Source organism: Etheostoma cragini, chromosome 18 (assembly GCF_013103735.1).
Source record: "Etheostoma cragini isolate CJK2018 chromosome 18, CSU_Ecrag_1.0, whole genome shotgun sequence".
Lineage (NCBI taxonomy): Eukaryota > Metazoa > Chordata > Actinopteri > Perciformes > Percidae > Etheostoma > Etheostoma cragini.
This window is the reverse complement of record NC_048424.1, coordinates 20420943-20448134: the sequence shown is the minus strand read 5'-3', so window position 1 is coordinate 20448134 and position 27192 is coordinate 20420943. Positions and strand designations below refer to the sequence as shown.

The 27192-nt window shown below is 42.2% G+C and overlaps 1 protein-coding gene across 4 annotated transcripts in view; it reads left to right on the top strand.

The window, feature by feature from the left end:
* The window catches only part of phip (pleckstrin homology domain interacting protein), a 44060-nt gene that overhangs the window by 7417 nt on the left and 9451 nt on the right, over positions 1 to 27192 (top strand). For 2 of the 4 annotated variants that reach the window (XM_034899301.1, XM_034899304.1), the window contains 25 exons: positions 4536 to 4757; positions 5796 to 5896; positions 6370 to 6440; positions 6711 to 6811; positions 7252 to 7292; positions 7925 to 8023; positions 10672 to 10828; positions 10971 to 11105; positions 13026 to 13154; positions 13288 to 13513; positions 14297 to 14419; positions 14559 to 14742; positions 15014 to 15116; positions 15911 to 16054; positions 16686 to 16783; positions 16903 to 17110; positions 17949 to 18059; positions 18447 to 18554; positions 19398 to 19522; positions 20452 to 20534; positions 20625 to 20736; positions 23420 to 23481; positions 23597 to 23752; positions 25077 to 25197; positions 25715 to 25840. In XM_034899301.1, the coding sequence (XP_034755192.1) occupies positions 4536 to 4757; positions 5796 to 5896; positions 6370 to 6440; positions 6711 to 6811; positions 7252 to 7292; positions 7925 to 8023; positions 10672 to 10828; positions 10971 to 11105; positions 13026 to 13154; positions 13288 to 13513; positions 14297 to 14419; positions 14559 to 14742; positions 15014 to 15116; positions 15911 to 16054; positions 16686 to 16783; positions 16903 to 17110; positions 17949 to 18059; positions 18447 to 18554; positions 19398 to 19522; positions 20452 to 20534; positions 20625 to 20736; positions 23420 to 23481; positions 23597 to 23752; positions 25077 to 25197; positions 25715 to 25840 (3146 nt within the window). The remainder of the gene's footprint in view (positions 1 to 4535; positions 4758 to 5795; positions 5897 to 6369; positions 6441 to 6710; positions 6812 to 7251; positions 7293 to 7924; positions 8024 to 10671; positions 10829 to 10970; positions 11106 to 13025; positions 13155 to 13287; positions 13514 to 14296; positions 14420 to 14558; positions 14743 to 15013; positions 15117 to 15910; positions 16055 to 16685; positions 16784 to 16902; positions 17111 to 17948; positions 18060 to 18446; positions 18555 to 19397; positions 19523 to 20451; positions 20535 to 20624; positions 20737 to 23419; positions 23482 to 23596; positions 23753 to 25076; positions 25198 to 25714; positions 25841 to 27192) is intronic. The other 2 variants (XM_034899303.1, XM_034899302.1) reach the window with 2 other exon arrangements.

Genomic DNA, 27192 nt, shown 5'->3' with positions numbered 1-27192 from the left:
CCCCCCCCCCCCCTCTTCTTGCCATGTCTCATCATAACTGGAGAAAATGTTTCCTCTGAGGCGCTGGCTAAGTGCCAGAATTAAAATTCGTTCTTATTCTCCCTCACTTTCTTCTTCTCCTTTTTTTTTCCTCTCCACCCCTCTCTCTCTCTCTCTCTCTCTCTATCTCTCACACACACACACACACTGTCTCCTTTCATCACAAGATCATTTTTATTTATATATTTTCTTATTTTTGGATGTCTTGAGTCTTTTCACTCTGACTTTGCTGCATTGCGAGACGGATTGATCGATTACTTTTTTAAGCCTAAACATTCACTGTGATCATTTGTGATCAGTGAACAAGTGCATGTTCTGTAGGTTTAGTTAAACAATCGCGTGGCGGACCGCCACATTGATTTGTGTAATATAGCTTTAGAAATGGCTGCAAGCTCATTATCACGGCCGTTGGAAAGGACAAATTAGACCAGCTGGTTTGCATTGTTTGTCCCTGTGACGATCGCTAACATAACTTACATCTATAGCAACAATAGGTCAATCAAACTTTATTAATAGAGTAAATTTGTGTCAAGTGTACAGCTTTTTCAACCACTGCACTAAAGGAGTATAAGAAGCAGCCTCAAGGCTACCAAATGCATTGGGCTTGGCTTTATGGATTATTTATTATAGCCTTTTTGAAGCATTGTTGTTTCTTTTTTAGCTTGCAATACTTTGACTTAATTTAATAAATATTCTAATTAGAGGGCCTTCTTATTAGTAGCTTACTCTTCGTTGGTCTTGATAACCCATATATCAATCAGGAGAGACTTTGTTTAGAGTGATCAGATGTATTCATGTGTATGATGAAAGAGTCTTCGGTAACTAGACCTCATCGGGACTTGAGAGTCCAAGTATGGTGGTGGACCGGTAGCTGGAGAGGTGCCAGTTCACCTCCTGGGCACTGCCAAGGTGCTCTTGAGCAAGGCACCGAACCCCCAACTGCTCAGGTGCTTTTCCATTGCCAGCCCCCCCACTCTGACATCTCTCCATTAGTGCATGTATAGGTACTGAGCATGTGTATGTAATTCAGGCCCTTGTTTAATAAAAACAGAGTTGTAATTTCCCCTTGTGGGATTAATCAAGTATACATTCTATGTGGGGTGGGGGGGGGGATAAAATAAGATATTTAAGACTCAAAGAGTTGACTCAAAGGCAGAGACGGCAAAAGTAATGGTGAACTTGATGATTTAATGAAAACAACACAAGGAAAACCGTTCGTGGGCCTGTTGCACGCAACCAGGAGAAGGGATTAAACCGGGATATTCAAGTTATACTGGTTGAATTAAGCTTTGACTTGGTTGCAGGTTAAATTAAACCCAGCTAAGTAACCATGGGGATCCATTCTTTGCGGCTATACTGGTCCAGAGCAGGCTAACAGCCAGGCTAAGATTAATCCTGGAGTCTCGTGTGTTAAATCAGCTGCCAGTGTTGAACAGTTATTCTGAATAAGTTCTGCTTTATGTTTATTGACATGCGTTACTTTTCACTATTGCTGTCACAAGTTGGATTTCAAACCCTACTATAGCAGTTGGTTAGATGGTTACGATGGACCCAGATGCGGAGCAGCAATCAGGAGAGTCGGGGCTTTTCCCGGTGGGTCGGTAGTGTGTCGATGCAGCGAGGACCGGTCTGATAATAGTTATACATTGCTTCTTAGTTCTTAGCAACCCCATCCGGCTGGCTGCCGGCTTCAGTGTCCACTTTCTCTGTAAAAATAGAGATGAGCAGCGCTGCGTCCGTGGTCTAGGCAGCTTCAGGTCTATAAAGGACGCGCTCCGGAGATTAAGTGGGACAATGCAGCGATATTCCCAGATGACATTAATGGCAGACTAGTCAGAGACTAATACATTCATGATTGCATTTTCTTGTTGCTTGTCCTTCTCTAATAAAGGACAGTTTGTGTTACTCCATAATATGTGGGCCTGATGTTTTTTTTTATTATTAGGTATTACAGCTTACGTTAGATTCATAACCGTCTCAATTAGTCTCACATCACCGGACCAATAACCTGGCTTGTATACATATACAGTGTAGTGTACATTCATCACACAGGATGGTGGTGTCACTTGTCAGCTTGGAGGAAGAATAGAAAAACCATGAATAATAAATTATTGTACATATATGCTTACAGTGTGTATTGAGTTATATTTAGAATGAGACATAGCTTATAGAGATGTGTGCATATGGATGTAAAACATGTTCTTGCGTTGTGAATAAGGGTTTGAAGTTAAGCCTAGTTTTAGGGATTATTTCCCGAGGACCATTAATTCCTTCTGCTCACTTTTAAGGCAAAGTAGGCTAAATAATACATTTTTATTACGGTAAATAGTGCTTTACATGGTAGGCTACACAAAGACACTTTACTGCAAAACCAGCACCAAAAACAAGCATACTAAAAGCACTTAAAACGCAGTGTAGCTCACAACTTTGTAAAAATGTAGAGTGACTTGTAGGCTAAGTAGATATTTTTAAATCCTTACACATACAGTCAATCCACTGTTGGGCTTTTCCTCTCCGTTTGATAACAGCCATATTTTCCTTTCTGCATATTATATGCTTCACCTCCTTGTTACTTTCCATTAGAAGCTGCTGCTCATTGGGTGAAACATATGCCGCACACGTCTTCTCCATTTCATCAGTAAATCTGTGATGGATACCGTGGTCTATTTAAGAAAGCCGTGAACGTGAACTTATCCCAGCTATCTACACCTGGCTGGACATAGCTTCACCGGGTCACCCTGGCTCGGCTAAGGTGCGACCGATTAAGCCGCGATGAGCGGATGACACTAAGTGAAGCTGCGCTTTTTGGATATCTTTATTCTACTTTTGTGGAACAGGCCCCAGAGGTGGGCAGGCAAACACTTACAAAACAAGAAAGTAAGCCAAAAACCAGACCACATGGAACTTCAGATGAATAAATCCACAGACAAAAACTGACACACAGAACCAATGCTCCCACAACAGACAAAGACAAGCACAGAGACAATACACAAGGTAACGAGCAAACAAGGGACAAGTGAAACACATTAGACAATCACAATGGCAGGAAAACTAACAGACGAGACAAGACAGAAAACCAGACTACCAAAATAAAACTGGAAACTGAAACATACCAAAACCATAACAAAGATAGGGTAGACTTTATTAATCTCATACTGGGGAAATTCCTGTGCTACGGCAGCTCAAAAGTTAAAAAAAGACACATCAGAATACCACAAACACACTAGGACTAAATAGACGTAGGAGAAAAAATACATACAGAAAATAGAAGAAATTGAAAAAATAGAATTAGTTATAATTATAATAGTAATAATACAAACATATTTACGCTATAAATAAAAATATACTAGGGGTGGGAATCACCAGACGCCTCCCGATATATCATCACGGTACTTATGTTCTGATACAATATCATTGTGATTTCTAAACATATGGCAGTACTCTGCGATATTGCAATTTATAACCTTTTTTTTTTCAACTTCTAATTTTTCCCAATTTCAAGTGACGTCCCGAAAAGGAAACTTTGTCAACATCTGTTTCATCTAAAAAGAAAACATTTCTCTGTTTGTTCATCAGTTCACTTCAATGTTATTGCTGCAAAATGGGACGAACTGACCAACACATGTACAGTGAAAAAAATAAGTATTTGAACAACCTGTTATTTTGCATATTCTCCCACTTAGAAATCATGGAGGGGCCTGAAATACTTGTTTTCAGCTGTATCATACAAATACAGTAAATAGTTAAAAAATCCTGTATTGTGATTTCTGGATTTTTTTTTAAAGATTATGTCTCTCACAGTGGACATGCACCTACGATGACAATTTCAGACCCCTCCATGATTTCTAAGTGAGAACTTGCAAAATAGCAGGGTGTTCAAATACTTATTTTCCTCACTGTATAATATGTAATAAAAGATCCATACTTGGCGCTTGTGTATTGACACAGGATTGTCCCTGAAAATATCGCAAGCAGGTATGCAGATGACATATTGCACATATTGCACATATTGCGATTGACATGACACAGAGTAATAAATAAATAAATATGCATGGTGCAGAATATTGCCCAGTGATAGCTCATATTGCAGGAACAGCTAGCAGTGCTACATTAGACTTATTGATTTGACAATGCTTGCTCTTCAGATAGCCTAAGATTATTTTGTAAAGGTGTTGATGGCTGCAGTGTTTACACAATGTCCTTCCTGGTAATAAAAATAGTTTGTGCAGATGACTAACAAGTGCCTTGAAATGTTCATTGTCACTGCAGATTAATCACCTGCGTCTCGAGGACCTCATTCCTTCTCAGTTTGTGTTCCAAGTCTGTCAGAGTGCTGAAAGTTGAAGGGCAGACATATTTGAAGTCTTTTTGGCTTGACATGTTTATTTTGTCTTACTAGAGGTGATGCAGAGGCAAGCAGGCCACTTCTCAAACTACATAAAATAGTCTTCCCTCACATCTGATAGCCATATTGGCGCGCCTTCTTTCTTTTCCAGGGCTCGGACGACTGCCTCGTGAAGATCTGGGGAACAGATGACGGCCGTCTGCTGGCGACGCTGCGCGGCCACGCCGCTGAGATCTCCGACATGGCCGTCAGCTACGAAAACACCATGATCGCCGCCGGGTCCTGTGACAAGACCATCAGGGTGTGGTGCTTGCAGACCTGCGCCCCTCTGGCCGTCCTGGAGGGACACGCTGCCTCTATCACCTCACTGCAGGTACCAGGACGCTCAGGCTGCGTGCTCTTGTGTGTATGTGTTTCGGTGTTTGGTTTTGCCTGAAAAGAGGATTTGAAAGCCGCTAATAATATTTTCAGGTCTTTCCACCATGTCTGTCACTCTGTAACAGCACACTGTAGAAGCTTTCTCCAAACTGGACAGTTAAAAACGCCTAGCTGATGTTTTTATTGGAATTCTGCCATAGGTTTCACATGTTAAGTAGATGAAGTCAAGAAGAAACTTCTAACATATGGGTAAAAGATGGCATGACTGGCTCATATCCAATATGTAATAAAAGCCAGTATTGGTGTCATGAGCAGACTCATTCTCATTATTTGAAATGTGCACAATGTTTCCAGCCGTTAGGATAGGGCGGGTGTCATTCAATGTTTTTCTTATTGTGTTGATTTCCACCCTCTCTAAACTTGTTGCGGCATTCAGCTTCAAGCTGTTTGTTCCTACTGAAGACATTAATCTTAAATATATATATACAGTATTAAAAATATATGAGTAATATCCTACATTTTCAGCTGGTTATTGCAGCTTTTAGCAAAGATTACTCAAACAAGAGTACATTTGTTGGGGCAGTTTCAGCCATAAATTAATACATGGCAGAAGGTTGGGGTGAAGTGGGATTTACTCAAAATAAACTACCATGTTCATTGTAACAAAGGAACATGAGGAATAAGCTTAATCAGGTTTTGACCACACAGGCAATACTTCCTAGTAGGTTCCACCATCAGTTCCTTATGTTTTTGGTCTTTTCATGGGACTTGTCAAAAATAAAAAGAATACAAAACATTGCCAGCATTTTCCTGTAAAGTCTCAGTATTAAGTTATCTGTTAAATCTTTGATCCTACACGGTTGGTTTTAAGCTTGTATGATAATCTCTCACATCCCCTTACACTGTTGCTAGATGCTTTTTAAGCTAATGCAGGTTAATTGTCCTTTCTTTTTTGCTGTAATGTTTGCAGCGGCTTTTGATTGGCCATTATATTCAGCTGCAAAGCTCTAATTGTGTTTTGTTGTTGTTGCAGTTTTCTCCTTTCTGTTGCGGCTCAAAGCGCTACCTGTCGTCCACCGGAGCCGATGGCACCATCTGCTTCTGGCAGTGGGATGCACGCACGCTCAAGTTTGGGTGAGAAACACGATCGCAGCACACACAGAACGCACAGTCTCAACTACCATTCACATCTTCTGCCTCCAACATTTTTGAGCATTTTGCTACGATTTTGCTTGTTTGTCACAGCGTGAAAAAAATTAGTCTACTTGGGTTTTATTGTGCTGCGCGTGTCTTGATGTTCTTGAATGGTCTTGCTTCATGCATAACATTCTTTAAGACTCTAGGGATCCAAACTACGCAAGGATTTAGGATGATTTGGCCATTTTTTATGGTTATGGTCTTTTTCATTTTCTATTTTCTTCAGTGCTTCATCAATTGAATTTCACTGTACTGAATATGCATTTTAAAAATAGTTATGCAACTACTTGATAGTGATACATTTTACAAAGGAAGCCAAAATCACATGCCCACCTATAAAACCTGTTCCATTAAAAACATACAAATGTCTTTTTGTGTGTGTGTGTGTGTGTGTGTGTGTGTGTGTCCAGTCAAAGGCCCAGTAAATTCACGGAGCGTTCCAGACCTGGCGTCCAGATGATCTGCTCCTCCTTCAGCGCAGGTGAGCACCGCTCGCTTTTGATTTTCACGCATGCTTTGAGACCCCCGGGGGGGGGAGGACGACAGCAGAGTTAAGGAAAAAAAAGCACAGATTAACTGAAGAGCTAGCGCAGCGAATAGCCACCCTGTTTCCTTTTACTAAATGTGGGATAAGTGTGCTTTACATTTCTTGAGAGCATGTTTTTCTTTCATTATTTATGTTAATAAAGTATTGGAATATTTGAATTTTGTTGCTCTGACTGTGTGTGTGTGCATGTGTGTGTGTGTCCAGGTGGTATGTTCCTGGCCACAGGAAGCACAGATCACATCATCAGGGTGTACTACTTTGGGTCAGGCCAACCTGAGAAGATCTCAGAACTTGAGTCCCATACAGTGAGTTATCAAGCCAGTCCTTCTTATAAAGAACTGACTGTATGTCACAGTAAGATGCCAAACATTGTGTATTCGTTGGACGTATTAATCAACTAATTTAAGTGGAAACAGTATTACAATCCAAATGTTTCGACTCAAGGTCCACTTACTGGATTTTCTCCCCAAAAGCTGTACCTCATGGACTTATTCTGCAGAGTTTGCTCAGTTGTCTTGGAGATTGTTGGCATTGTCATGGAGATTGGTCATTATTCTTCATGACAACAGAGCAATCTCCATCAACTGAGGAAGAGGGTGAGACCTTGAGTTAAGATTCTTTTCACTCAAAAACATGATTCATTGGTACTTCACAATAACATTGCCGTTATTTGTAAGTCTAGTAGAGGGAATGCTTGTTACACATCGCATTGTTTTGATTTTACTCCTGTATTTTTCTCACCTAGGACAAAGTTGACAGCATCCAGTTCTCACATTGCAGTGACAGGTAGGTTTTTCACAGTTGAATGTGTGTGTGTGTGTGTGTGTATGTGAATGTATGACTGTGTGAAATACATAATAGGTGTAGTTAATATTTGTGTGAGCACTGCTGTTTGTTTGTATGAGACCTCCGGGTGTTGTCTTGTAACTTTATGGTGTCAGCAGAAACACCACCTTAACTTCCTATCTGATACACACACACACACACACACACACACACACACACACACACACACACACACACACACACACACACACACACACACACACACACACACACACACACACACACACACACACACACACACACACACACACACACACTTGCACATATCCTGCACTTAAATTGCATTGCATGTGTCTGTGTGGAGTTAGCAGAAAAACAAGCTCAGCTGGGTTGCTGTAATCTCTGCAGTGAAGGAGGTAGTCAGACTTTCTTTGCAAAAAAAGAAGGTTGGAGGAGATGGAGATGGAGAAGGGGGGGGGGGCATCCAATTAGTGTATCCTCATGTGCAAGGATGAAAGTGTTCATTCTATTGCAGAAAGCTAAAATAGAAGCAAGTGTTATGTTTATTTAGCTGCTGCATGAATCCATGTTCACAAATCTGTGTGTGTGTGTGTGTGTGTGTGTGTGTGTAGGTTTGTAAGCGGCAGCAGGGATGGCACAGCCCGAATCTGGCAGCTGCAGCCTCAGGGCTGGAGGAGCATTCTGCTGGACATGCAGACCAAGTTACCCGGGTATGTGTGTGTGCATGGCTGTCCAAGTCTGGCTCTTCCACCAGCGCTGCTGTGCTCAGAGCGCAGAGCCGTGCATTGGGATGCTCTCGGGGTTATGACAAAATCAAAATCAATTAATGTTGTATATTAAAGTCACAGACGTATCATTTGCATTCATTTATTTAGAGTCCATAATCTACAGCACATAAATAATCAAGTTAAAAAGATAAAACAACAGTATCACACCTGTCGCATAAAGTGTGACACAATGATTGATTACCCGACTGCACCTAGACAGGGTCTAGGTTTAGGTTTCTAGGGCAGGCAACAGTGAATACATGGACATAACACTCGTTATTGCTCGATGAACACAGCAAACCGCAATAAGAATAAATACAGGCGGCCGGGTTGGCTCAGTTGGTAGAGCCAACATATAGCACATATATTTAGAGGTTTATGCCTCGACGCACAGGTCCAGGGTTCGAGTCTGACCTCACCTAGCTGTCCTGTCCATTAAAGGCGGAAAAGCCCCCAAAAAATAATCTTTAAAAAGAGAAAATCCAGAATGTAACCCTCCTGTTGTCCTTGGGTCAAATAGGACCCATCTTCAAGTTTCAATATCAGAAATTTGGGTTTTCTTTAAACAAAAAAGTGGCTCGTTCCCTACAACATTATTTAGTGTAAAATAAATGATCAGTTCAATACTTTCAATTCATTTGGCTATTTTTATCAGATTTTGTTGCATTTGCAAAAATCTGATAGGTTGAAAAAAGTGACGAAAATGCTTCCAAAACGTGTGGAAAAAAAACAAGAAAAACTTCAAAAGAAAATCCACAGATACATGGGAAAAGTGGCTGTGGCAACTACAGAGGCGGGGGTTCGAGTCTGATCTGTTGCCCTTTGCTGCGTGTCACCCCCCTATCGCTGTCCCCCTTCATGCCTATCCACTGTCTATGTAATAAAGGGAAAAGCCCCAAAAATAATCTTTAGAAAGTGCAACTGTGCTGACGACGGGGGTGGGGAGGCATGATTGTTCAATTCTGTAATGGCCCTGGGGGATGAAACTGTTCTGCAGCCTGGAGCGTGCTCTAAAAGCTTGATACCGCCTGCCAGATAGTAGCAGGGAGAAGAGATGGTGTGTCTCATCCTGCAGAATAGTGCGCGCCCGGCGGTGGCGGTGGATCTTGAGGATGTCGTCCAGTGTGGACAGGGGAAGTCCAACCAATTTTTTCCGCGGATCTTATGATTCGATTGAGGGATTTCCTGTCCTTCCCTGTGCAGTTGGCATACCATGCAGTCATACAGTATTTTAAGACACGCTCGATACAACAGCGGTAGAAGATCTGAACGGGCAGGTTGCTCCTCTTGAGGATTCGCTGTTGCGCCTTTTTGACCATGGTGGTTGTGTTAAAACAGGAGACCTTTTCCACTTCCTCACCATTGATGATGAGGGGTCGGGGGTCCTCCTTACTTCACCAAATATCACTGTGGAATATAGACAAAGGCCATTTCAAACATTTCAAGGTTGAGATTTCAAGCTCCGCGTTGTCGTGCATTTATTTCACTGTGGAAAGAGTATTACAATAGGCTTGTTCGAGACAGTTATTATTTTGGGGGGCTTTAATGGACAGGACAGCCAGGAGAGGAGGGGGGGGGGGACCTGCAGGAAATCGTCACAGTTCAGACGCAAACCTTGGACCTCTGTTGAGGCATTAGTCTCGAAGTATATGTGCGCCTGCGCTACCCACTGCGCTACCCACCCCGACCACAACATGCCGGTTAGATCTGGGTCTGACTTGATCCCGACTGGCTCTGACGTCATGCACAGGTGGTCCAGGTGGACCCAGGGCATGCTGGGAAACGCCGGCTTCTCAACTGATCTAACACCTGATTGGTTCAGAATTGATCCAACATGATGCCGTTTTATTTAAACTTTGAATTGCCATTTGTCTGATTTAAAGGCTTATTCTGTACAAACCACATGTGTGATTGGTAGTTACCTTTAGGAGTCAGAAAGACTAAATCCGTTCAGGTTACGTACAGTATCATCCACACTGTTGTTAATTCATCAGCAGCCCACATGTAGAGCATTTTGACAGCTACTCTGTCATAATAAAACCAACTGCAGACTGTGTACAAGCTGATATATGGGTCTGGTAACATTTTATGAAATCGGAATCGGACCTAACAGGATGTGAGTGTTTCTGTGACTTCCTGTTCAGCCCGAAGGCAGCAGGAAACGGCTGGAAACTGTCCGACTTGACAGCGGGTTTTCAAATGTCAGGCATTGAATTTGATTTCGAAATGTGTGCAGCAACCCTGGAATGGACTTTTATCTTCACAGTATAACAAGACTGATCCATATAGTGTCTTTGGAAAGGCCCACACTAAATAAATGGGCATGAAGTCTGAGCAGGGAATTGCACACGGAAGTGTTGAAATGTTTCTGATGTAATGTTTCTCACAGTTTACATTTGGAAACACAGGAACAGCCGATGTGAATAGTTATCTCACACAGTAAAGAGACAAGGTCTAGCTATCAGAATGGTTTTTTTATATGACATTTGAACATTTATTTGCTCTTTTATGTACTTTTTGTGTATAACGTAAACCTCACTGAACTTTATTGGCTCAAACATGACGTCAGTGTGCCGACATCTTCCCTTCAGGAAATACAACCCTCCTCCGCTGGAAGACAAGGTGACCAAACTGAAGGTTACCATGGTAGCATGGGACCGCCACGACCGCACAGTGATCACGGCAGCCAACAATCTGACGCTGAAGGTGTGGAACTCCACCACCGGCAACCTGGTCCATGTCCTGATGGTATGTAGTGTTGAAACGCATTCGCATGAATCACATCTGCATTTTTCCATAAAAAGGTTAGACCTTTAAGGAACAAACACTGGTGTTTATTTTTTCATTTCTTGGAGTGTCTAAACTATATGAAGATGTCGTTTAATGACAGGGTCATGAAGATGAGGTGTTCGTCCTGGAGCCGCATCCGTTTGATCCGCGAATCCTTTTCTCAGCGGGGCATGATGGGAATTGCGTTGTGTGGGACCTGGCCCGAGGAGTCAAGATTCGCTCCTATTTCAACATGGTGAGTCTCATCCTGTGCCTCCCTGTCTCTTTGGCTGTAATCACACCGATCCTGAAAGTCACTAGGCCCTTACACGTGGCATAAATAGGATGTGCATTTTTTTTTTTTGCTTTGCTACTTCTACTACTACTGCTACTACTCCACATTTCCCTTTTATTTTCTCCGATTACCCACTGCTAGTAGCGGCTCTACTCGACTCGGCCGCGGTGCCCCGTCCTCGTTTTTCCATTGCAGATTTAGTACCACCTCATGCGTGAGGCGAGCGTGGCTGGTTGTCATAGCAACACCGCAGAAAACTGCCATGACCTACCGGGACTCACACAAACACACACACACACACAAACAGAACTTCTAAGGTGTGTTAATAATAATGTATACTTTATCAATCCCCTAAGGGAACATTACCATGTTTTCACTCTGTTGTTATTACATTACACACACACATGCTCAGTACCTATACATGCACTAATGGAGAGATGTCAGAGCGGGGGGGCTGCCCAAGCAGTTGGGGGTTTGATGCCTCGCTCAAAAGCACCTTAGCTGTGCCCAGGCCCTCTCCAGCTACCGGTCCTCCACCATACTTTGGTCCGTATGGGGACTTGAACCTGCAACCCTCTGGTTCCCAAACCCAACTCCCCACTGACAGAGCTACTGCTACCCCCTTGTTGCCAAATTTTGTCCTGTCATGCACATTTTTTCCTAATGAAGAACCTAAAAAGTAGAGCGCGAGCAGAGTCTAGGCACGTCGAGCAGGTACCATGTCATGGAAAAACGGCATTTGTCTCCCATTCTTTCCCTCTCACCCGCCGCTCTTCTCCCCCTCACGTATGGTTTCACTTTCTCCTCTCTTTGCTTCTCTACCCTCCATGCTGGCCTTTTCTCTCTCATTTAATCCACATTGTGTGGCATAGGTCAAGGGTAGAGGAAAAGCATGACTCCGCACTGATACACATATGCCAGTGTACATATTCAGCTATTGTGTTAATTACTGTAGCCAGCCTGTGTCTTTCCTGGTTGGGTCTCTATGGTTACCCAGGAAAGCATTAATCACACTCTCAGAACAAGTGAGTCACCCAGTGTGCTGGTCAGTCAGCCAAATCTTGGTGTTGACCATAGACTGTGGATAGTGTTGTTTGATCACAAGGGTGTAAAATTTAAGGTGAGACTATGGCACTTCTGTAAAAGAGCGGAACCTGTTGACACAAAGACAGAAGGGACTGTTACAGGATCATGGTGAATGCCGTGAAAGTAAAAAGGAAACACAAAGTCCGAGAACTGACTCAGTGATGTCAATTTAAACCGCAGTATTGATGTAAAGGTTGCTAATGTTAGTACACCATGCCCTGCAGAGGAATTCAACTCATGGGACACAATCTACACATCATGTAACGAGCACACCCATTACAACACAACAGTTGAAAATGATATGCACTGCTCTTTCTTACTTTATATCTGCAGCCCTTCTTTAGCTTCACTGCATGAACTCGTGACCCCACTATTCCCCAGCTGGCTAAAAGCACATGCACCTTTCCTCAATATACCAAAGTAGAAAATGAAAGTTTACTGCTTCAGGTTCATCTGAGTCTTTTTTTTCTACTGATTAAGAGGCATGAGGTTAAAAAAAACTCTTAAGAAATGTTTACATCTTGGGTTGAATGGAGCGAACTAAAGGCAACAGGTGGCTGACTCTACTTATGTCACTAATGCTATTTTCAGTTCATATTGTAGTAACACCCTGTAGCTTAATACTTGTTAGTACCATACATGTAGCATATGGAATAGTGCATTTGATCTTGTGTACTAGACATTTTGACTGTGTCTATGCCGTACAATTATCTGGTAGCATAATACTAGGATTTACATTGTGCACCTATTTCCCAATACACCCCGCCCCTGCTCTGTCTCTCTTTTTGGGGATAGATCGAGGGCCAAGGCCACGGAGCGTTGTTTGACTGCAAATGTAGTCCAGATGGGCAACATTTTGCAGCCACTGACTCCCACGGGCACCTGCTCATCTTTGGCTTTGGCTCCAGCAGCAAGTATGACAAGGTAATGCGACAAGCTGACCTTTAATATTTAAACACATATCTGCAGAAGCTGGCATGTAACAACAACTCACTTAATTGATGTTATTGGTAATCAAAAAATGTCATTTCAAAATGTCTTTCCTCCCGTGCTTTAGATAGCGGACCAGATGTTCTTCCACACGGACTACCGGCCACTGATCCGAGATGCCAACAACTACGTGCTGGACGAACAGACGCAGCAGGCGCCACACCTGATGCCCCCTCCCTTCCTGGTGGATGTGGACGGGAACCCCCACCCACCCAGATACCAGCGGCTGGTGCCTGGCAGGGAGGGCTGCAGGGATGAGCAGCTCATCCCGCAGATGGGGGTCACTTCCTCAGGTACAGAGGCTGAAATCAGACCTCTCGGGAGTATTTCCTCTCTGCGTGGTCCGGGGGCGTGAACAAAGCCGTAGTTCTACTCCTCCCGCACGCTTCACATCAGATCTTAACCTGGAGGTGACGCCGTCTTCTTCTGTCCAATTGTAACCCCTTCTGTCAGCTGATCAAAGACACTTTGGTCCAGCTGGTCACATTGCTGTTAAGAATGTTAGCTAATCTATCTTTTTAATCTAAAAATAAAATTGAATTGAATTGAATCTCAAATGGGTTTAATGAGCTGGCTTTTACTGAAACTACACCAGTATTGGCAATTAAAACCAGAATTAATAAGGCAATTAATAATCTTGGCAGGGATGCAAACAGGAACAGTAGTTTATGAAATGCATTAGTAGTGCACAGTGGAGGCAGGTGAAGGAGGCAAGGGGGGAGAACATGCTCACCGTGTATAGGACAGTGTTAACCTAACGTTGCCCTGCTGTCAGCTTTGAAAAAGCATTGTGTGTGTGTTGAGGTGACTTTAAAGGTTTCATAGGGGGGGGGGGGGGGAATCCATCGCCTTTTTCTTCTTCTTTGAAGTTGATGGTAGACCATTGTGACATGTTGACTATTTCTTTAGCTGACCTCCACTAAATAGAGATAAATAAATGCAATAGCGCACTGTGTGCATGCAGTTAATATGAGACAGTAGTGGTCGTCTCCGTGTGGGCTTTCACATTAAAAGTCTCTCTCTTACTCCATTGCTGTGTGTGTGTGTGTGTGTGTGTGTGTGTGTGTGTGTGTCAGGCCTGAACCAAGTGGTGAGTGAGCAGGCGGTGGACGGCTCCAGTCCTCTGGATACCATGATCCAGAGGCTGCAGCAGGAACAGGACCAAAGACTGGGAGCCAATGACACCAGGTCCAACAGAGGTAAGGCTATGTCATGAGAGGCAGACTGGCTAACACTGGCACATTTACAGAAATGTTGATTATGTGTGTTGTCCTTTTATAAATAAAAACACAAATACAGACAAATTGAAAGCACTATTTTTTTCTCTTCTTCCCTCAGGATCGGTGGGTTCGCCCACAGAGGTGCACTCTCCACCCAACGTGGGTCTGCGTCGCAGCGGGCAGATCGAGGGCGTCCGCCAGATGCACAGCAACGCCCCCCGCAGCCAGATGGCCACAGAGGGAGACCTGGTGGCCTGGAGCCGCAGGGTGCTGGTCCCGGAGCTGGAGAACGCCTCTGTCAGGTAAGACACAAACACCGATACCACAAAGAGGAACTTGTTTTTGTACGTGATAGAAATAATATATGTGTGTGTGTGTGTGTGTGTGCGTGTGTGTGTATGTAAGTTTTGGGTTTCTAACACCTACACATACTCAAATGCCACTAAAATAACACTCAGCTCCCACACTGCACTGTGCCATATATTGCCCTTCCTGCAGCATTTTCTTCTTTTAATGTCCTGTAAACTACTCTCTGTGTGTGTGTGTGTGTGTGTGTGTGTGTTTGTCATGTAGAAGACAGTTAAACTGGCGTGAAGCCAAAGGGGAAGAGGAGATTAATATTTATCAGTCAGAGAGGAGGCGACGTACCATCCACTCTCTCCCCAAGGAGAGCAGGGTAAGAGCAATACACTCACACACACATTATTATTGTTTTACAGAATATAATTAGTTTTCTCCTATAACGTTTTTTCAGAACTTAAAGGTCCCATGACATGGTGCTCTTTGGATGCTCCTATATAGACCTTAGTGGTCCCCTAATACCATATCTTAAGTCTCTTTTATATAGACCTCAGTGGTCCCCTAATACTGTACCTGAAGTCTCTTTTACATAGACCTTAGTGGTCCCCTAATACCATATCTAAAGTCTCTTTTACATAGACCTTAGTGGTCCCCTAATACTGTATCTGAAGTCTCTTTTATATAGACCTTAGTGGTCCCTAATACCATATCTGAAGTCTCTTTTACATAGACCTTAGTGGTCCCCTAATACTGTATCTGAAGTCTCTTTTACATAGACCTTAGTGGTCCCTAATACTGTATCTGAAGTCTCTTTTACATAGACCTTAGTGGTCCCCTAATACTGTATCTGAAGTCTCTTTTATATAGACCTTAGTGGTCCCCTAATACTGTATCTGAAGTCTCTTTTACATAAACCTTAGTGGTCCCTAATACTGTATCTGAAGTCTCTTTTACATAGACCTTAGTGGTCCCTAATACTGTATCTGAATTATTAATGTATATTAATACTGTATATTGTATTAATGTTAAAAATCTCATAAAGTTGAATACATTTTCATGCCATGCGTCCTTTGAGAAAAAGGATTTCTTGTTTAAGTATAATTCCACTATCACTACTCATATTCCCAGTTTTGTCGTCTCCTTCCTATCCTTCATCCTCTGCTGCCGCAGGTTCACCCGACAGCCGAGCCGGTTGACGAGGGGAGGAGGAGCCAGGGTAACCACGGCTACCACACACGTGCAGCTATGGAGGAGACGAGCCGCCAGAGCGCCGAGGCTGCCGACGACGACGAAAGCACCTCAGAGGTAGACACGGTACGGTTACTGCCTTGAATTTAGTTTCATGCTTTAAAACTACATTACTACATGTACTACGACATACTTTTTTCTCTTTAAAAACAGGTTGGAATTGAAGTTTCTTAAAGAGTTCGATTGCAATGTTTTTTTTTCTTCCACTCGAGGCATTTTTCCCATTTTTGTTGGCTCGTCTAGTTTGTTAGAACTGCTTTTGTTCTATTCCAATTTTAGATCAGCAGATTTCACCAAAGACTCTCTTTTTAGACTTCGCTAGCTTGTTAACTTGTTCTGCACAATGGGACTCAAGCTCTCTGGAGAACAATCACGGACTACTAGTGCTGTGAAATCTAACATGAATATGAACATTTAATATACGTATATTGATGGAATAGACTCTTTGTGTTCATGTTCCAAACCCTGTCATAAAAATAAACAGTGAAAACCTTACAGGAGATAGCATTTCCCTACCTTCAAAGCCGTAAAAACACTGTCATAAATTCAAACTGTATCTCTTGTTGTAACAGCTTAGCTTACAAGTGTGGCTGTGATAGACAAACATTCCTCTTTATTATACAGCGCCTTCCTTTTCTCGGATTCCATCTGTTTTTTGTTCATTTGAGTGCTCACGTTAAATGACGTGTGTTGCCAGGGAGAGGTGGATGTTCGGCAAATCAACGGGCATTCCTCCTCCGAGGAGAAGGAAGAGGAACCAAAGGAGCCCTGGCCGGATGACCACAGTAGTTCAAGGTAATATACTGCACACACAGTACATCTCACACATTTATTATATTGACTATGTGCTATCTCCTCACATTATACGCAAATCCAAACTTCTGTGTACTGAGTCTTTTCTCTTGCGTTGGCAGTGACTACTCCAGCGATTACTCCGACTGGACGGCGGACGCCGGGATCAACCTCGAACCGCCCAAGAAGAGCGTGAAGGTGAAAAAGAAAAGCAGCAGCTCGGAGGAAGACGGGGAGAAGAAGAGGGACGGGAAGAAAGAAAGAAAGAAAGATAAAGCAGACAAAGACGACGCATTACCAAAGAAGAAGAAGCCAAAGGAGAAGAGGAAGGTTAGTCATTAAAAAAACAGCCCTTTGACTAAATAGTGGGTTCTACCTTGTTACAGTAACCGTGTGTTGTCCTCCAGGGTTAAAAAAACAGACACAAATTGGACATTTTTGTCCCTTTTTCTCACCTTACTACCACTAGTTTTCAGGACTTTTTGGAATTCATGGTCAATAATCCTCATTTATATAGAATCGTAACTAATATTTGAGGATAAAAAGTTAGGACTTATTTTGACTAGTAGTTAAGATCAGAGGAATGCAATTGTCAATTATATTTGCAAAGAGCGTTGTATGGAATCCAATCCATTTTTGTTGTGGTAATTTGGTTAAACAGAAACCCACATTTCAGATAAAAATATTTTTTTAAAGAGGTCAAATTTGACCCGAGGACAACAAGAGGGTTAACCTCTGATTACCAAAAAGTATTTTAAATTTAAAGGCTAATTCTTGGCCTTGTAACCAGCATTTGACAAACTCATATTGACTCATCTCAAGGTCCATTTATTAGCTTTCCATCATAATCATACAATCATAGAAATGGACATTGCATTAAATCCAATTCATAGCAATTAAAGAGAGAATCCCACTGGTGCATGAGAGTAGGCAGCCTCAGATCTTTAAGGAATCCAATCCATTTTTTTGTGTTAATTTGGTTAAAAAGAAACCCATAGTTCAAATATGGACATTTTTTAAAGGGGTCAAATTTGACCCGAGGACAACAGGAGGGCTAAAGACAAACATATGTACATTGTTTTTCATCTACATTTTGTAAAGTAAAAAAGAAATGTAACATAATACAAAAGTCCCATACTGAATATTTGTTTGGTTGCGTGTCATTCAGAGGGCCGAGTTTCAGGAGCAAGGGCTAACCCTGGAGGAGTGGCTTCCTTCTGCCTGGATCACAGACACGGTCCCCCGGAGATGTCCCTACATACCCCAGATGGGAGACGAGGTACACGCCGCCTTGTCGTCCTCACCACACGTCGGCTCATACTACAACACTGACGCATGTTACATAACATGTAACTGCTATTGCACTTCTGGTTAGACCCAAACTGCATTTCGTTGCCTTGTACCTGTACATGTGTAATGACAATAAAGTTGAATGTAATCTAATCTAAGCTAATAACAACAAGACTAGTCTGCGCTAAAGTTAGCGGCCCCATGAGGCTGCGATGGCCAGTTAACCTAAAAAAATAAGGGGTGAACTGGCATTGCAATGCTCCGCAGCTACAGTTCCAGTCCAGAAGAATACACATAATGTACCAGAAACATATGTAATGGTAGGTGACTTGAAATGACGGCTGATGGCTGTTTGTGTGTGTGTGTGTGTGTGCAGGTGTACTACTTCAGACAGGGGCATGAAGCCTATGTGGAGATGGCCAAACAAAAAAAGATTTACAGCATCAACGCTAAGAAGCAGCCCTGGCACAAGATGGAGCTACGGGTAAGGAACACTCGGCGGACCCTCTAAAGAGACACAGGGCTCTTTAGATCTCATGTATCGACAGTTTATACTGTCCACAGAGGTGGTTCACATATGTAGATAACCTACATTTGTATAGATTTGTTTTTTACAAGACATTAAGAACATCAAAATACAAAACATTTCTCTTTTAAGGCTGTTTAAAAAGTACTGGCTAGAGTAGTGAAGCTAACATGACACATATTCTTCATAGCAGTTCCTAGGAATTTGCTACATAGTTTCAAGCTACAATGATGTAATCATCACTGTAGCTTGCAGACTTTGTTATCGCACACACTTCGGTTTCACTTTCACGTGGACTTTAAACTCCTCTCTGTCCTAAAAATACACTTCCACTAAAAGACAGCCCAGTACAGTAAGTGTCATCTTGTTTTTTTAAACTAACAGCGTATAAGATTGCTTATTTTACTTGGTTTGTTTTTCCTACCTTTTCCATGTGTGGAGTGGAAATAGCCTTTTCAGGGCAGACAGATGGCCATAATTCATTGCAGGCACAGTGTCCATCTTCATAAATGCATTGCCTGAAGTGTGTGAAATGCAGGGTTCTTTTCTATCTGTGTTTATGTAATTTGAACAAACAGGCATGGTAAAACTAAAGCATTGCTCTCTCCAGTTTCAGTTTTACTCAGCTGGAGCTTCCTGTAGCATTGCTTACACACATCACCTATCTACATATTGCACCACACTGAGTGTAGTAGAGTTATTAGAGTGTATTGGACACTCCAAGGTATGTGAAGGATGTCTCCTGAGAGGTAGTTAGTTGAATTACAGTGCATTATTTGTTCTTTAATGTGTGGCGTTCAGGAGCAGGAACTGATGAAGATAGTTGGCATCAAGTATGAGGTCGGCCTGCCCACACTGTGCTGTCTGAAGCTGTCCTTCCTGGACCCTGACACGGGCAAACTGACCGGAGGATCCTTCTCTATGAAGTAAGTGTGTGTGTGTGTGTGTGTGTGTGTGTGTGTGTGTGTGTGTGTGTGTGGCTGAGGTAGGTCTTTTTTGCGTTGTTGTTCAAAAATTCCATAGTAGTCTTTCAGAATGTTGTAGTTTTCAGGCTTTACAAAATCTAGTTGCGACAGGTGTCTTTGGAGAGAGAGAGAGAGAGAGACAGACAGAGAGAGAGAGAGAGAGAGAGTTCCTATTGGCTGTTCAATGCATAATGTTGCACGTGGGACAGAGAGAGGGGAGTGAGAGCTACAGGAAGAAGTCTCACTCTGCTTTAAATTCTGGCATTTTTTTCCCATTCTACCCATGGCGGGCGTAAATTTCATTACATTTAAATTTTATTTATTCCTAAAGACAAACTCAGGGAATTTGAGAAGACTTTTTTACCCTTTCCTTTTTCCCCAGCAAGGCTAAAATCAATCAAACCCTGTATACATGCAACTTTAGGTTACACGTGTTGTTCTGTTAAAAAGTTTTTTTTTAAGTTAGTAGTTACATTTACAGATATTGTAAGCTGTAACGTTTTCTGCTTTGTAAAAAAAAAAAAAAGCAGACCCAGGTTTATGTGGATCCCATGTCTGATAACCACCCTGCTCATCACAATAAAAACAAGATGAAGACACATCTTAATCTTAGTTAAAGCTTGTGACAATTTTTTTCCCTCAACGATATGCAGATTTTTTGTGCAGATCTCTGACGTCATCTCCCTCTTTTTCTCATTACATTTTCCTCAACACAAGACAATAGCTGTAAACCATTTAATTAAGTAATCTTGACTGACATTACAAAGTAAAGACTGTTATGGGAATGTTAAACTGCTGCCAGAAATGTGGTGTGTGTGATGTGCTTTGTTTTACCCTGTTAAGAAGGTTTCTTCATTCATTTTCTATGTGATGTTTTTGTCTCGTTGCAGATACCACGACATGCCTGATGTGATCGACTTCCTGATACTGCGGCAGCAGTTCGACAACGCCAGAAGGAGGCAGTGGAGTATAGGTCAGTCCAGTTTTCCTTCGCAGTTTCTAGATTAAATTATGAAGTTAACTGATGTTAAACTAACTGGGATGTGTGTGTGTGTGTGTGTAGGTGACAGGTTTCGGTCGGTGATTGACGACGCCTGGTGGTTTGGGACCATTGAGAGCCAGGAGCCCTACCAGCCGCAGTATTCTGACAGCCTGTTTCAGTGCTACAATGTCTGGTATGTTCATCTGGTATGGATTTGCATTAGCAAGTTTGTGAAAAGGCACGTTGAGACCAGGAAACAGCGATGCGGTTATTTTCCACGGATTGGGTAATTGGGAGGTGAGAACGGCCCATTTGTGTTACGTCCTGTTGTTATTTAACCCCCAAATGTAGCACGAGTAGACTTTATATTTCCCAGTTGCTGTTTTTCATCAGATTGTTGATAGATCTCGACGTGTCCGACTGCACTCAAAGCAGCTTCAGTCCACAGAGAAAGAGAGAAGAAAAGACAAGCAACTTTGCTTCAAACGTTCCGCTTTTACACTAACTCCTGGGCTGTTCAGTGCTTGTGTTTGGATCGTCACCCTCTTAGGCTACGTTCACACTTGGCGTAATTTTATTAGGCGGCCAGAATCCGTTTTACCTTTTAATACTATGGAGTAAATCCGCCAAAAGTCGCGAGCGCTCTTCCAGACACCACTGACGACTTTTTTCTGCAGCTCAGGACTTCTTATTGTGGCATTTGTTTTAGGCCTTTAAAATGACTGGACAGTTTAGACTTGATAGGGCAGAGAGAAGGGAATGACATGCAGCAGAGGGCAGCAAGTCGGAGTCGAACCTGCGGCCGCTGCTTTGAGGACTGATCCTCTGTATATGGGCACGCACTGTACACCAGGCGAGCCACCCAGGCGCCCCAGGGCTTTTTTTTCATAGTTAAAAAAGTTGAACTTTTTTGGAAAAAAATCGCCTTACATCAAGCACTTTCTTAACAGCCGACCAATGACAGGCGGAGTAGCCAGACCTGCCGTTTTCATAACAACGAGAAAAAATGTCAGAGTCAGAGCACAGCGAGTTATATGATGCTCCCTGTACAGGGAACTCACTATGTTTTATGTAACGTTAGTAGCACCGCTCTCTCTCTCTCTCTCTCTGTTTTTTCTCTAGCTCGCTCGACCACTTTGTTTTATCTAACGTTAGCACCAGCTTTTCTTCTTTTTACTACAAAAGTGCCCTAGTCTATTTCTTATCAAAAGAGTCAAGATATCTTTATTTTTCATTCCACAGCACACTGTACTACAAAAGTACGTGCAAAGTTCACAAGTTAGAAAAATACAGCACAGAAACAGTTAAGAACACTGTAGAAAAGTCGAGCTTTTAGCTATACATGAAAATAAATAAATGCCTATATGGGTGTGCAGGGCCTGTATAGTTAAATATAAATATACCAAGTCTAAAAAGTGTGAGCATAGCCTTAGATAGAGGAAGTGATGTTTCCAGTTCTCTCCCACCTAGAAGCAGGCTGACAAGTTGAATCTCTGGTTACATGATTGACACCTGGTTGCGTTTCTGCAAAAGTGTCGACTATGGCATCCACCGCTGCAGACTGAACATGCTAGACCTGTGTTTTTGCACAATGTCTGAGAGCCGGCGCAGGCAGCGTAAATGCAAGCTAACTTCAGAAACAAAAACAGGAATCAGAAAGGAACAGAAAAGCTTCAGAGAAATGCTACAAATGATAGCAACATGAATCAAACTCGAGGAAAGCTCGCTGGTGGTGATGAGGAAAAAGGAAATGGCGTGCATAGAGCGTTTCCTGTCATACTCCAAGGTGATGATGAATGAAAATGGCATATACCCTGCAAATGGTATGCTGCCATAGTTCTAGCACTGCAGGGTAAAGCCAGAAATGCATTCAACCTCTGAAACAACACAACAAAATGCAACATTACAAAACCAGAAATGTCATTATTAACTACCAGACGATGTATGCTATCCTCCTGACAACATTCATAACATAATACGACATTAACCCTCCTGTTGTCCTCGGGTCAACTTTGACCCCTTTAAAAAATATCTATATCTGAAATATGGGTTTATTTTTAACCAAATTACCACAAAAAATGGATTACATTCCATACAACGCTCTTTGCAAACACAATTGATCTCTCCTTCCTCTGAGCTTAACTATTAGTCAAAATCACAATTTCTGCTTTTTTAATTCAAATATGAGGTATAATTCTATATAAATGAGGGTTATTGACCATGAATTCCAAAATGTACTGTAAACCTAGTGATAGTAAGAGGGTGTTAGTGAAAACTAAAAAAAAAAGTCTGAAAAAGGGACCAAAATGTCAAATTTTTGGCCGTTTTTGACCCGAGAGGACAACACAAGGGTTAAATATGGCGAGTATTCAACACTATATATGGAGCGCACTCGGCAAGCACTCATACACACATAGGTACTGGGAGGTTAGAGAAGAAGTGTGGATTGAAAATGGTTAGGATTTACCTTTTAATAAGAGGACTTTGTCTACTTGGACAATGTCCAGGCACATGTAGACAAACAGCTTCCTGGGATTATGTCACTGACGCCTCCTCTCACAACACTCATTGACTGCACAGACACCCCACGGCTTGAATCATTTAGGATGCTCGATGAAAGCGATTGTTATGAATTTGACATTTACAATGGCGCCAGCTACCTCTGTCCTTTTGTTGTGTATCGCTTGACTTCCCTTGTCTGAGACAGTTCAATTGGAAACATTAATAAGCGTATTGTCTCTCTGAGATTCTTTTTCTTGAATGCTCACGGTCACACATCATTACAAAAACCTTGTTAGAGAATGATATTCACTTTATTCTAACACACTCCAATGCGATGATGTCGATGATTCATATCAGCACTGTTTCCCATCCAGCTGGGACAACGGAGACACCGAGAAGATGAGCCCTTGGGACATGGAGCCCATACCTGATGATGGTGATTCTCTCTAATACACCCACACGCATTTGAACAAATTCCAGTTTTTTCTACACATTTGACATTTTCCAATGTTGATGGATTTTCCCGTTGGTTGCTCTTCTCTCCTGTGCAGCCACCTTCCCTGACGAGTTAGGCACGAGTGTCCCGCTGGTAGAGGAGGAGCAGAAGGAGCTGCTGTACGTCCCACTGGACGGGGAATGGGGCTGCCGCACACGCGCAGAGGAGTGCGAACGCATCATCAAGGCCATCGACCAGCTCTGCACACTCGGTACGGCGTCGTCATCAACCCCCCTCCCCTTGAAAATAACACAGCCCTTATGTCACGTAAGCAGGGAAGTGAAGTTAAGCCACGAGGGCAGCAGTTCTCGTCAGGCAGCGGCAGCATGACTCAACGCAACACGAGTCAGCGATATGAGGTCATCAGCAGGGGCCAGGGCCATGGCTCCGATCGTAAAAGGACTTAGCTGCTAACACCACGAGCCTCATATCGAGGCGCTTGCTTGGATTCCTGTTAAGTGATGTAATATCATATCAGGAATAGGCTTTGTGGAGCTGCAAGCAGCCCAGGGGGAAAAAGCTGGTGTGAGGGCTCCCTCTAGTGACAGCCTGGTGATAAAACACACAGACAGCACACCTAATCCTTCTGGATCTCTCTCCTGTTACTCCTACGCTGCATTCTGCAGTTGGCTTACAGGACAGGATTCATATCAACTCTCTTATGTACATCTAAATTTAGAGAAGAGTAATCAGAATGACTTCACTCTCATTGCACAGGTACTGCACTTGTGTATAATGACAATACATTTCTAATTGTGTCCCGAAAAATAAAACTTTGTTGACGTATTTTATCGAAAAAGATACATTTCTCTGTTCATTCATCTCACTTCAATTTTATTGCTGCAAAATGGGATTGTCAAGCAGACAAACTGACCAACACATATATAATAATAGATCCATACTTGGCGTCTGTGCATCGATGCAGTATTGCCACGCAAAATATCGCAATACTATGCTGTATCGATTTTATTCCCCCACCCCTAGTTGCTGATGTAATGGTGCGTTCCATTTGTACTTGAAAGTCAGAATTTCTGAGTCCTAAGTCAGAAACACAGCCCCTGAAGTCGGATATCTAAGTTGGGAAGTTGGAAAGTACCCAACCTCAAAATCCAACATGGCTGCTCAACAGAAGTGAAAGCTGTGGTAATACACAGACTCTAAGCACTTCTGTCCTATTTGTGTATCACTTACACTATCACATACGCTGTTAGTGTGCACATATTACAGCCTAATGCATTGTTATCAAGTGGTATTGCTACCAATGGCTTACCTGGATAGCACAAACCCCCCCGACTTGCTTTAATGGAGGGCGGTGGACTCTGGTGTGACGTCATTCCCAGCTCTGGAGTCCGACTTCAGAATTAAAAGGAGCACTTTACAATACTTAACCCATGCAGGTTATTTTATTTAGAAGGAGTCTATATCTTATAGACAAGATATCCACCTTTGTTGAGTCTGTTAATGTCTGTGGATGTGTTCCAGTAAGTAATTCTCCCGTTTTTTTTTCATCCACCGCCCAAACGTACCGCCCTCAGATGTTGCCGCGCCGTTTGCCTTTCCAGTGGACCTCCAAGCTTACCCCACGTACTGCACGGTGGTGGCCTACGTCACTGACCTGAGCACCATACGGGAGAGGCTGGTCAACCGCTTCTACAGGTACCGCACATCAGGATCTATTTGAGTTAACCCTTGCATGGTATTCGGGTCAAATTGACCCATTTCAGACACTTTTTTTCTACCTAAAAAAAACAATGGCCTTACCTTATTTCCTGCGATAAACATGTATTCCTGGCTCAATTCAGAAAATTATTCTGTATGTTTTTTCAAGATAAGAATGATCACATAGTGGATTTTTAACATGAATTACAACCTTATGAGAAAATACCAATCCCACTTCCATTTTTAATTGTGTTCTAGTAGAGACTGATTTCATTCCCTGAACATATATGTTATCTCAATTGTTTGAAATTGAGATAAAGACAATATTTGTTAATAGATTATGAAGTAACATAAAATAAGTCACGGGTCAGTTTGACCCGAGGGATACAAGAAGGTCCTGGAACAGAAGCAGAAAAATGTTTAAAGAAGAGGCATTGTGTGTGTCTGTGTGTGTGTGTGAGAGAGAATAGAGAATAAAATACACACTCAATACATTCTTGTCTTTGATTCTCAGGCGGCTGTCCTCTCTGATGTGGGAGGTTCGTTACATCGAACATAACGCACAGACGTTCAACGAGCCCGGATCGTTCATCGTCACTACGGCCAAGTTTGTCTCCGACCTCATGCTCCAATTCATTAAGTGAGTACAGTATGATTCATTCATTCTTAAGCCTAAATCTACACACATTATTAACAAAATGTTAATTAACTAGTTCAGGTGCTTTTTTTTTACTTAACCTTCCTGTTGTCCTATCAGAAATATGCCATTCTTTTTAACCAAATTACCACAACAAAGGATGGATTCCCTGCAACGCTCCTTGCAAATAAAATCACTTTCTTTGAATTTTGGGCGGGAATTGACATGGTTTCAAATCAGCACCCTGTCCAAACTCATCCACTCAACATATCCCCCCCCAAAAAGGGTGCAAAAAAAAAACATCAGGTATCAAGAAGTTCTACTTAAGAATAAGAATAGTTAATAATTATTTTCCATATTTCCACTTTAAATCATTTTTATAATAGATTTGACAAAATAGACTTTTCTGATGAAAGACAAAGACTTAGGGACTATACCCGGACTATACCCTACAAACAACCAATCAGGAGGGAGAAGGCATGTTTATGAGGTTAAAAGCGACCAAAGCAGCAGGTCCAGTTGGTCTCCAAAAGGATTAAAAAGGATGTGCAAACATTTTTTCAAGTATTTTTAATTACTGTTTCTCTCATAAAGTGTTACCTGATTTATGGAAACAAGCTTGCATTATCCCAGTACCTAAAAACAAATCCTTTTGAGTGTATGAATGATTCAGGAAAATCCAACCTTTAAAGACAACCAATTTTCTTTGTGAATGGATAATGTCTCATAAATAAATGAATAAATGTTCCTTCTTAAAATACAGGGGGCATAAGTATACACACCCCTATGTTAAATTCCCATAGAGGCAGGCAGATTTTGTTTTTAAAGGCCAGGACGCTATGCATCCTGATAAAGTTCGCTTGGTCTTTGGAATTAAAATCCGTGGCTCTAACCTCCATAGCTATGAAGATATGTGAGATAGAATAGTCTGAAGCCCCATGTGGAGCAGTATCTCGACCCCTGAAAAGCCTATCAGAAAGGGAGCGGGGCGGAGGATGCTATTGTCTGTAAATGGACAGTGTGCATGCTCCTCTGGATGCAGGGGGAAGGTGTGTGAAAATTCTGTACGATGATTTAAGCCCAGCGTTCAATAAAAAACAACCACACATCTTTATAAATGAGATTTTGATGATGAAGCTTCCAGGTTGTTTTTATTTGGTTCATTTTTTTGAAAACAGGTCTCAATTTGTTAACTTAAACTTTAAAAGTTAAGTCAGAGAATATTGTGTCAAACACAGGGTCACCTCAGGGAACTGTTCTATCACCCTTTCTATTCACCATTTACACGGCTACGTCCACAGCAGGCGAGCTGTCAGGTTGTTAAATCTGCTGACAACACAGCGCTCATTGAGTTA